This window comes from Grampus griseus (assembly GCF_964374135.1).
Source record: "Grampus griseus genome assembly, chromosome: X".
Taxonomy (NCBI): domain Eukaryota; kingdom Metazoa; phylum Chordata; class Mammalia; order Artiodactyla; family Delphinidae; genus Grampus; species Grampus griseus.
The window spans coordinates 42,448,096-42,459,261 of record NC_138999.1 but is presented as its reverse complement, the minus strand read 5'-3'; the positions used below and the strand labels follow the sequence as shown (position 1 = coordinate 42,459,261).

General features: G+C 49.7%; 2 protein-coding genes across 2 annotated transcripts; one reads left to right on the top strand and one right to left on the bottom strand.

Annotated features, from left to right (window-relative positions):
- Window positions 1–3,178: 3,178 nt before the first annotated feature.
- Window positions 3,179–8,733, top strand: PCSK1N (proprotein convertase subtilisin/kexin type 1 inhibitor). The gene is made up of 3 exons (XM_082680858.1): window positions 3,179–3,355; window positions 7,555–8,027; window positions 8,416–8,733. The coding sequence occupies exons 1-3, from the start codon at window positions 3,242–3,244 to the stop codon at window positions 8,606–8,608; spliced, it is 780 nt and encodes a 259-aa protein (XP_082536984.1). The 5' UTR covers window positions 3,179–3,241; the 3' UTR covers window positions 8,609–8,733.
- Window positions 8,734–9,969: 1,236 nt separating this feature from the next.
- ERAS (ES cell expressed Ras) lies at window positions 9,970–10,671 on the bottom strand (the record flags this gene model as incomplete). Its single annotated transcript, XM_082681986.1, has 1 exon — window positions 9,970–10,671. One exon carries the CDS (start codon window positions 10,669–10,671, stop codon window positions 9,970–9,972), a length of 702 nt encoding a protein of 233 aa, XP_082538112.1.
- Between the last annotated feature and the right edge of the window lie 495 nt (window positions 10,672–11,166).

The following is an 11,166-nucleotide window of genomic DNA, read 5'->3' as shown; positions in this document are numbered from 1 at the left end:
TTGGAAGTTTTGTTCAGGAAGTCCCTCCCCATATCAAGGTCACATAGGCTACTTTTTTCTATTAATTTATAGTGTTTCCTTTTACATGAAGGTCTTTAACCCGTCTGGAGTTACTGTTTGTATATGGTGTGAGGTAGGACTCCAGCTTATTTTCTTCCAGTTTTCCAAGCACCATCTACCTTTCTGGCCTTAGAACACATCCTAATACCTGGTAAGTAAAGTCTACCTTCTTTACTTCTCTTTTTCAGAATTAATTTAGCTCTTCACAGACCTTTATTCTTTTATATAGATACTTATTTATTGACATATAATTCACATACCATAAAGTTCATCATTTGAAAGTGTACAATTCAACATATTCTCTCAGAGCATTAATGTCTTCATCTGTAAAGAGAACAATTCCATCTCAAGAAATTGTCACTGGGACTAAATGGTATTTTAAAGGTACTTTTGAATAAAAGGACATTGTTAATTGTTAGATAAAGATATCTTTACTTGAAATGAAGATAAGTCATATATTGCCCTAAAAAAAATAAAAGTGTACAATTCCATGGTTTTTAGTATATTCAGCCATCACCACTATTTAACACCAAAACATTTTCATCACCTCAAAAAGACATGCTGTACTTATTTGCAGTAACTACCCCCTGCACCCACTGCCATTCCGTTCTCTTCTCCCCTCAACCCCTGGCAACCACGAATTAACTTTCTATCTCCATGGATTTGCCTATTCTGGGCATTTCACATAAACGGAATCATGCAATATGTGGCTTTTTGTGTCTGGCTTTTTTCACTTGGCATATTTTCAAGTTTCATCCATATTGTAGCACGTATCAGTACTTCATTTCTTTTTATGGACAAGTAATATTCCATTGTATGGATGTACCTCATTTTGTCTGTCCATTCATCAGTTGGTAGACATTTGAGTTGTTTCTATTTGGGGGCTATTGTGAAAAATGCTGCTTTGAACATTCATGTATAAGCTTTGTGTGGACTCTTTATATACATTTTGAAATGTTTTATTGATTTTCTTTAAAATATTCAGCTGGGATTTAAATTAAGATTATATTGAAATTATATATTAATTTGGATATAATTGAAATATTTATAATATGAAATAGTCTCATCCAAGAGCATGAAATGTGTCTTCATGTGTCTTCATTTATTCAGATCATCTTTTATAACTATTAGTGAAGTTTAACATTTTCTCTATAGAAGTCTTTTTGTTTTGGCCACATTGTGCAGCATGTGGGATCTTAGTTCCCCAACCAGGGATCGAACCCATGCCCCCTGCATTGGAAGCATGGAGTCTTAACCACTGGACCGCTAGGGAAGGCCCTCTATAGAAGTCTTATTATCCCATTTATACTAGTTTTCTATTGCTGTGTAACAATATTACCATAAGCTTCTTAACTTGAAAAAACATTAACTCACAGTTTCTGTGGGTCAGGAGTCAGGGTGTGGCTTAACTTGTTTCTCTGCTTAGGGTCTCACAAGATTGAAATGAAGATGTTTACCAGGGCTGCAATCTCATCTGATGCTCGACTGGGGAAGGATCTGTTTCCAAGCTCACTCAGGTTGTTGGCAGAATTCAATTCCTTGAAGTCATAGGACTGAAGGCTTCAATTTCTTGCTGGCAGTCAGCTGGAGGCCACCCTAGGCTCCTAAAGGCCACCCTCTGTTTCTTGCTATGTGAGGTTCCCCAAAGTGGCCACTTGTTTCATTAAAGCCAGCAAGGGAGTGGGAGTTGCCTCACAAGTTGATCATTTCAACCTCATTTTTAACATAATTATCTACATGTAATCATGTACATCTGGTCACCTTTGGACACACACACACACACACACACACACACACACACACTCAAAGGGAGGGGATTACCCAAGGATGTGAACATCAGAAGGCAAGGATCATGGGAGTCATCTTAATTGCATGTCCAATACATCATCCCTGGGTATATACTCTTCAGGTCCAAAGGGGATGTGTATAAGGATTTTCACTGTAAAGTTGTTTGTAACACTGAGGAGATAGAGGCAGTTAGAATAAATGGATTAGATATATTCACAACATAAATGGATCTTTCTTTTCCTCACTTTTGATTTATGTCATGTTACCATACTTTGTTTTAATTCCAACCAAAATGAAAATATCTTTATTTTTATCTGATTATAATAGTAATACCTATTCATTGAATCTTTTTTTCCCAGACAACTGAGAAAAGTGTAAAGGAGAACGTGACAAACCATCAGTTATCTCTCCCTGCCCCCAGTGACATGCCCTTCCATACCACTGACATGCCCTTCCTAACATTTTTCCCCCTATGGATACACAAATTTTACCAAAGTTTTGTTTCCTTTGATGAAGGAATGCAAAGAAATACTTCGAATCCTTTTGATGCTTGAAATCCTTTTGGAACAATATATGAGTAAAATCTATCAATGTATCTATCTATATATCTACGGAAAAGCAAGTAGATACAACAAAATAAAGACAGACGGGAGGAGTGTTGTGGAGATGAAGGGAGAGAAAGAATAAGAGGCAGGGAGAGACAGATGGGAGGGGAAGACAGAGAGAGCTATGGACACATAGGGTCAGAAAGAGAAACACAAAGCCATGGAGAGATGAAGATACTGGCAAACAGACAAGGAGAGGATAGAAAGGAACTTTTATTGAGCTCCTGCTGAATGTCATTAAACCTTCAAAGCCACTCTGGGAAGCAGCTACCAGTAACCCCTTTATGCAGGTAAGGGGCTGCACATTAGAATGGTGAACTGACCTATGTATGGTCACATCACCTGGAATGAACTCATCACCCTGTAAAGGCCCTGGTCCATAGGGCATCCGTAACTGTTTATCCAATGAACAAAGTCATATATCTTCTCCCCAAGGAGGGAGAGGCGAACACCAGACCCTCATTCCCCTCCACTGCGTCATTTTTTCCTGCCTGTCTGCTGAGGCGACAGCAAGGTCTGTTGCCCTGGCAACTGCCCTCCGACCGCCATGGTAACCGCCATCGCAGTCTCCAGCTCGCCACCTTGCCCCTTGGGCATCTCCATGGCAACGGGCGGGATGGAGGGGCTGCGGGAGCTCCTAGGCTGCGCCTGCGTAGGGTGGCGGGAGGGGGTGGGCAGGGTTCCCCGGCGTGCGCAGCCGCAGAGCACCGCATCCGTGTCCCGCTAGCCCAGGCGCTGCGCACTTGCCAGCTAGTCCGCCCGTCCGGAGCCCGGCTCGCTGGGGCAGCATGGCGGGGTCGCCGCTGCTCCGCGGGCCGCGGGCCGGGGGCGTCGGCCTTTTGGTGCTGCTGCTTTTGGGCTTACTCGAGCCGCCCCCCGCGCTCTGCGCAAGGCCGGTAAAGGTGCGACGCGGGTCGGGCGCGGGGTGGCGGTGGGGTGGAGGATGCTACCAGCGAGGGTCGGTGCCCGGCCTCTGGCTCCTCTTCTCGCTGGTCCTGCTCCCGGGACGTGCGGAGAGATCGGCCCGGGTGGCCGGGGGTCCAGACGCCAGTCTGTACCCAGGCCATGCCGGGGTTGGTCTCTTGGGTGTGCGGGTGGCAGTGTGCGGGGCTAGTCGGGCCACCGCACTCTGCTGGTCCGCCCGGGCTCGGCCCGCCCGCCGCCTGTGGCGCTGTCCATGGGACTAGCGCGATTTAAGGCAGGGGCATCGGTTTGTGTGCGCATGGTTTGTGTGCGCATGATGTGATGATAGGGACGTGAGGGTGTGCTCTCCCTGTGTGCGTCTTTTCATGTAAGGGCTTCCGAGCGTCCATACAAAGGTGCTAGTGTGGGTCTGGGTGTGCAGTGTGTGATGCTTCTGCGTGTGACTTTTCTCAGTGACACTGTGCTTGTGAATTCTATGGTAATGGCGTGACTTATGGGCGTGTCTTTCTGTGTGTCTGTGTGATCTTGTTTTTGTTTGGGAGAGAGTGGTCTTTGCACCCCTGAGTGCATATCCCATTTTGGTTCTGTTGAACTGAGTGACTAGGATTTTGTATGTGTGTTCACGAGGCTGTTCCTCCCTGCTTCTTTGTGGAGCTGTGTCATTGTGGGGAGAGGAGCCATGATGTCTCTTTCAGTGCTGCGTTATGTCTTTAAGGGTGGTGCTTGTTCTTGCATCTGGATGGCTTGGCGATTGTAACCGCGTGAGCATCAGTGTGCATGAACATGTGCAGTTCCTTGCGTGTGGATGTGGCAGTGTTGAGTTGCATATGTGACATCTCAAGGCCTGTCAGTCCAAATGAGTGTGTGTGAGGCCATGACTGTGTGTGATTCCCCGGGGTGTCTGAGGGGTGGTGGGCATCAAGGGCACTTGGAGTACATCCTCTTCATGAAGAGTTCAAGGCTGTCTGTGTCAAGGATGGTGTTTTTCTTAATTAAATATTTTTTATATATGACATAATACATTTAAACATATGTATATACAATGTAAGAAATAATGATAACCTTCTTGTGTACCCATTACTCAGCTTAAGAAATCGAGCATGACCAATTGTTAGAAGCCCCTGGGTGCCTCTCCCTAAGGCAGCCCCTCTCCTCCATAATTATCCTGTATTTTCTGTTAATTGATCCCTTACTTTTGTTTGCAGCTTATCACATATGTATGTATCGCTAAACAATATCTTGTCTAGTTTTTCCTCACAGAAATGGAATCATACTGGGTGTGTGGCTCCTGGTAGTCACTAGAGGTCACTAGGAAGTCATCAGGGTGTCTAGTAGTCGCAGGCAGTCTGCAGTGGAATTCTGTAACTTGCTTTTTTTTTTTTTCCTCTACATTGGTTGTGAGATTCATCGCATTGAAGTATGTGGCTATAATTCATTTATTTTTATTGCTGCATATTTTTTTTTTTTGCGGTACGCAGGCCTCTCACTGTTGTGGCCTCTCCCATTGCGGAGCACAGGCTCCGGACGCGCAGGCTCAGCGGCCATGGCTCACGGGCCCAGCCGCTCCGCCGCATGTGGGATCTTCCCTGACCAGGGCACGAACCCGTGTCCCCTGCATCGGCAGGCGGACTCTCAACCGCTGCGCCACCAGGGAAGCCCATGCTGCATAATATTTTATCCCATGAGTATATCATGGTTTATAGATACATTCTCAATACGTCAGCAACAACATTTGGGTTGTTTCCAGCTTTTCTTTCTTTTTTTCCCTCCCTTCACTTTTATGTTATTACAAACAGTGCTGCTATAGTTCTTCATACACTTGTGTCCAGCAGTATATGTGCAAAAGCTAGTCTGAGGTGTAACACCCAGGAGTGGGGCGTAGGATATGTGCATCTTTTAAGACATTGCCAAATTGTTCCTCAAAGTTATCTTAACCATTGAGTTCCCAGCAGCAATGTATAAGAGCTTCCATTTTTTCTATATCCATGTCAACATTTGACATTATCAGACTTTAATTTTGTCAATCTTTTGGACGTATTCTGCATAGTGTATCTCACTGGTGTTTTAATTTGCATTTTTCCTGATTACTAATGAGGTTCACTATTTTTCATTTGTTTAGTAACTTTTTTGTTTTTTTTTCTTTAAAATTTATTTATTTATTTATTTATTTATTTATTTATTTATTTTTGGCTGTGTTGGGTCTTCGTTTCTGTGCGAGGGCTTTCGCTATTTGCGGTGAGCAGGGGCCACTCTTCATCGCGGTGCGTGGGCCTCTCACTATCGCGACCTCTCTTGTTGCGGAGCACAGGCTCCAGACACGCAGGCTCAGTAGTTGTGGCTCACAGGCCCAGTTGCTCCGCGGCATGTGGGATCCTCCCAGACCAAGGCTCGAACCCGTGTCCCCTGCATTGGCAGGCAGATTCTCAACCACTGCGTCACCAGGGAAGCCCTAGTAACTGTTTTTGGTTCCTCTTTTGTGAAATACTTGATCATCAATTTTGCCTATTTTTATATTAGTTTGCTTTTCTCCTACTACTTTTTAGGCATTCTCTGTTTATTGGACATTAATCCTTTATTGACTGTGCTACAAGCATCTTCTCCCACTCTGGTTTTACTTTTCGTTCTTTTTAGGATGTCTTGGGATAAAAAGAAATCCTTAATTTGAATGTAGTTAAGTTTATTTGTCTTTTCCTTTCCATTGTTCCCAAATTTGGATCACTTGTTCTTCCTGCACAGTTTATTGAAGGAGTTGGTCCTGTACCCACTGCTCTGCAGTGTCTCCTCTGTCGTAGCAAGTGTCAGTGTGTGTGGATCTGTTTCCAAGCTCTGTTCAATCCTATTCCTTCCGCTGCAATCGAATCTGCGGTTTAACTTGCCCATTTAATTTTTGATTTCATTAAAAGTGTTTTTCTAGATGTTCTAGATGTTTCTTTTTCAAATCTTCATGGTTATTTTAATGGTCATTAGTTCCTCTCTCATACTTTTTTTTTTTTTTTTTTTTTTTTGCGGTACGCGGGCCTCTCACTGTTGTGGCCTCTCCCGTTGTGGAGCACAGGCTCCGGACGCGCATGCTCAGCGGCCATGGCTCACGGACCCAGCCGCTCCGCCGCATGTGGGATCTTCCCGGACCAGGGCACGAACCCGTGTCCCCTGCATTGGCAGGCGGACTCTCAACCACTGCACCACCAGGGAAGCCCTCTCTCTCATACTTTTGATAGTCTTTTATTTCTTTAAACTTATTGAAATTGTTTCAAAACTGCCTGAACTGAAAATTAGTCACTGGGTAATTTATTTTACAGATAGACTTGCACACATGCCAAATGATATATGGACACGGTTATTCATCCCAACATTATTTATGAGAATAGCAAAAGATTGGAAACACCCTAAATGTTCATCAATTGGGGTGGTTAAATAAACTATTATACATCCATACAAAAGAGAATCAATACAGAAGAAAGGAAGGAAGAGAGAAAGGATGCTCTTAAGGTACTGATCTAAATATAGATTCCAAAAAGCAAGGTGCAGAACAGTCTGCTACCTTTTGGGTAAAACAAGTGGACAATAGGAATCTATAAAATGCAAATACAGGTTCCTGTTGTCCACAGCATTGATATAGAAAAATCCATAGCTGTCATATCTACCATCGCTACTCCTATGAAACAAACAAACAAACAAAAAAACCCTGGTCTTGGGCTTCCCTGGTGGCGCAGCGGTTGAGCGTCCGCCTGCCGATGCAGGGGACACGGGTTCGTGCCCCAGTCCGGGAAGATCCCACATGCCTCGGAGCGGCTGGGCCCGTGAGCCATGGCAGCTGAGCCTGCGCGTCCGGAGCCTGTGCTCCGCAACGGGAGAGGCCACAACAGCGAGAGGCCCGCGTACCGGAAAAAAAAAAAAAAAAAACCCTGGTCTTCAACAGCCCTGGGGCAAGTTCTGAGTCACTAGGAAATCGTTAGGGGTGGTGAATCTAGGGGTCTTTGGTGGTCCTAAGAGTGTCCAGAGATATTTGGGGGTCTCCATTGACCTTAGGGGTGTCTACTCATATTTGAGGGGCCACAGCGCCTTTGTTGGCATGTTGGCATCTAGGGATATTTGAGATCCACGAAGTCCCCCAGGTTGGGGGTCCCTGGCCTGACGGGCGCTGACGACCTCTCGCTCCCCACCTGTCTTCCCGCAGGAGCCCCGCAGCCTGGGCGCAGCCTCTCCCCCCAAGGCTGAGGCCAGCGCTCCCCGCCGCTTCCGGCGGGCAGCGACTCGAGGAGAGGCGGCGGGGGCTGTGCAGGAGCTGGCGCGGGCGCTGGCGCACCTGCTGGAGGCCGAACGGCAGGAGCGGGCGCGGGCTGAGGCGCAAGAGGCTGAGGATCAGCAAGCGCGCGCCCTGGCGCAGCTGCTGCGCGTCTGGGGCGCACCCCGCACCAACGACCCGGCGCTGGGCCTGGAGGACGACGCCGACGCGCCAGCCGCGCAGCTCGCCCGAGCCCTGCTCCGCGCCCGCCTGGACCCCGCCGCCCTCGCAGCCCAGCTTGTTCCCGCCCCTGCCCCCGCCCCGGCACTCAGACCCCGGCCCCCAGTCTACGACGACGGCCCCACGGGCCCAGATGCCGAGGACGCCGGCGACGAGACGCCGGACCTGGATCCGGAGCTGCTGAGGTCCCCCCCAACAAGGGGTGGTCGGGGCGGGGGAGGGCGCCTATAACCCGGGAGGAGGAGGGCGAGGAGCGGCGGGGGCCTGCTTCACGGGGTGGAGGTGCGAACACCTAGGTCCTGGAAGCCTGGGAGGGAATTTTCTAGTCCTGGACCTAGGGTGTGGAGGCAGAGATGCCTGGCCGGCTTCCTTCGTCCGAATGGGAGGGGGGGAAACTATAGTTTCAGGGATGGAAGGCGGAGACAACTGTCTCCAGGAAGCAGTGGGATGCCTGGGTGGGAGGAGGCTGCCAGGTCCCCAGGCGGTCCGGAGTAGCGGCGCTGTCCAGGTCCTAGGGCCGGGGCGTTGACGCACGGACACGTCCTCACTGCATTCCGCTCTGCTCCCCTGCAGGTATTTGTTGGGGCGGATCCTCGCGGGAAGCGCAGACCCCGAAGCTGTGGCTGCCCCGCGTCGCCTCCGCCGAGCCGCTGACCAGGACCTGGGCCCTGAGGTCCCCCCTGAGGGCGTACTGGGGGCCCTGCTGCGCGTAAAGCGTCTGGAGACCCCCGCACCCCAGGCCCCAGCGCGCCGCCTCCTGCCCTGAGCACCGCCTGGATCCTGCGCGTACTCCGGCGGCCCAGGACCGCCCCGCCCCTGACACCCCGACAGCCACTGTTGCTGCCCTGGAACCCCAAGATCCCCACCCCTGACCCCACAATAAATATGATCTGAAGCAACTATGTGCTTGTTTGAGTGGCAGTGTCTAGGGGGACGGTGGACTGGGTGGAGATTGCTGCCCTCAGACGAGGGAAAAGGGGCCCCTGCCCTCCATCCTGCACTTTTGAGACAACCCCTGCCTCAGTCTTCGCTTCTCCTCACTGGGGAGATATCCATATGGACAATGGCAGTGCCCACCCAGATTCTGTGCCGTTTCTAGGCCTCGCTTGGGAATGGGGAGCCCAGAAGGCTTTGAAGCCACTTTCAGCGGCATCTTCTGGGGGTCCATCCTCCTGGGGACCAAGTGGTGGTCAAGGGGTGGCTGTTTGTGCGGCATGTGAGTAGAGCTTGGGCGGTGCTGGCACGGCCACTTGCACACATGAGCCCCTGCCTCCTGATATGGGGAGGGGCTACCAGCAGGAAGAGAACCAGAGTGGGCTGCCACTCCCGGCCAGGGGTCAGCCCTCCCAACACCATCACCTCCTGGCATGGAACTCTCTGGGCCTTGAGAAAGTGTATTAGTCAAGGTAGGAGGATAGGATGTATTTTGTTAGTTTGATATGTAATGTTTAGTTATATAGTATAGAAGCCACTCTATCTGTACTCTTACCCCAGCCCTGAAGGTATTGGGAGTTGGCGTGGTAACTGGTTTGTGGTCATGGCCTGTGCACTGGCTATTCCCTCTGTCCCTAGTTATCCACAAGTTTTTGCCCAAATGTCACCTACTCAGTAAGGCTTTCCTTGACCTCCCTGTCACTCTATTCCTTTGCCCGCCTTTAATACATAGCCTTATGTTATATCTACAAGTGCAGGGATTTTTAGTGTCTTGCTTGTCTCTATATCTTTTGTACCCAAAGCAGGGCCTGGTACACAGGGGTCTCCCCCACATTTCTTGAATGAAATAATTCTCACAATTCAAGTAACATTCTCCCCAGTCTCATTCCCACCCACATAACACTTGGCATGGAGGCAGGTTTGAAACCTAAGAACACTATTTAATTTTGCACAAAATCAACTTGACATAATATATAACCAACGCTACGGCCCCACATTGCCAAAAAGCCCATCACCAAAAGAAAACCTCCCCAGGAGAAGGGTCCATCTATCCCCAGTACACCGACAGTGTCCCACACAGCTAGTTGCTGGGGTCGGGGAGCGGGGTGGGGGGGGCGGGCGGGGGGGCGGGTCTCAAGTGAAGGAACCACCACCCTGGTCTGGGGGAGGGTCCACTTTTCTAGACCAAGAACTTCAGGCCACGGAGCAGCCACAGCGGCACATGGCCTTCTGGTGCCGGCCTTTATCCCCACCTGGCCCTGCCATGGCCTCCTTTGCCATGGCCTCCCGGACTCTTTGGATCTCATGGATGAGCAGGGAAAAGGCCTCCTCCACACCTTGGCGTGTCTTGGCTGAGGTCTCCACAAAAGGGGCCCCCCAGCTCTTTGCGAGGGCTGCAGCAGCAGCACGAGCATCTCCAGTGGTGGTCACAAGGTCACACTTGTTGCCCACAAGGACGAGGGGCTGGGTGTGGTGCGGGCCCCAGGTGGCCCGCATCTGCTGCAGCTGGGCTAGAGACGAGGGGTCATCGAGGGCGAAGACACCCAGCACACCATCCCCAATCGCCACACACTGGTCACGCAGGGCCCGATGAGTGGCCTGCCCCGCCGTGTCCAGCACATTCAGAATGCAGCCTCCGTGGTCCAGGGCCATCTCCTTCCAGTAGGAATCCTGGATGGTAGGGTCGTGGTCTTCCACGAAGCACTGGTGGTTCAGCTGGATGGTCAGCGCGCTCTTTCCCACGCCACTCGCGCCCACTACCACGGCCTTGTACTCAGGCAGCTGCTTGCCAACACCCCTGGAGGGTGCCCGAGCCCTGTGGCTCTGCTCCTGGGAGCTAGGGCTCCAGGTGCCCAGGCCCAGATCAATCATGCTAGGCTTTGTTGGCAGCGCCATGGCCCCAAGTGGGCAGCTCAGGGAAGAGATGTGGACAGCAGGCCCTGCAGATGGAAAGAGAAGAAAGACAATGGGGGTGGGGGGTTTGGAGGTTAGGTGAGACCATTTAGGGGCAAGGGGACAGCTGGGTGTCATCGAATCAACATTTATTGAGTGCCTAGTGTGTGCTAATCACCTAATATACTATAATACATTATTTATGTTGTTTATTCTCTCTCACTCCCTTTTACAACATAAACGCTGTGAGATTTTAAAAACAGCTTAATTAATTTATATACCGTAAAGTTAACCTAGCTAAAGTGTACAATTCAATGTTTTTTAGTACATTCACAGAGTTGTGTGACCATCGCCATAGTCTAATTTTAGAACATTTCCAGTCACCCGGAAAAGACACCCCCTGCCCATTAGCAGTCCCTCCCCATTCCGGAGGGAGGGCAGGGATTTCGTCGGTTTTGGTTTCGGATTGTGTCACCATTGGACCCCAACCTGGCACAC

Coding starts and splice junctions, on each gene's coding strand:
- PCSK1N (XM_082680858.1), top strand. CDS start 3,242: ATGGCGGGGTCGCCGCTGCTCCGCGGGCCGCGGGCCGGGGGCGTCGGC. Junction 3,356..7,554: donor TCTGCGCAAGGCCGGTAAAG/GTGCGACGCGGG, acceptor GTCTTCCCGCAG/GAGCCCCGCAGCCTGGGCGC. Junction 8,028..8,415: donor CTGGATCCGGAGCTGCTGAG/GTCCCCCCCAAC, acceptor GCTCCCCTGCAG/GTATTTGTTGGGGCGGATCC.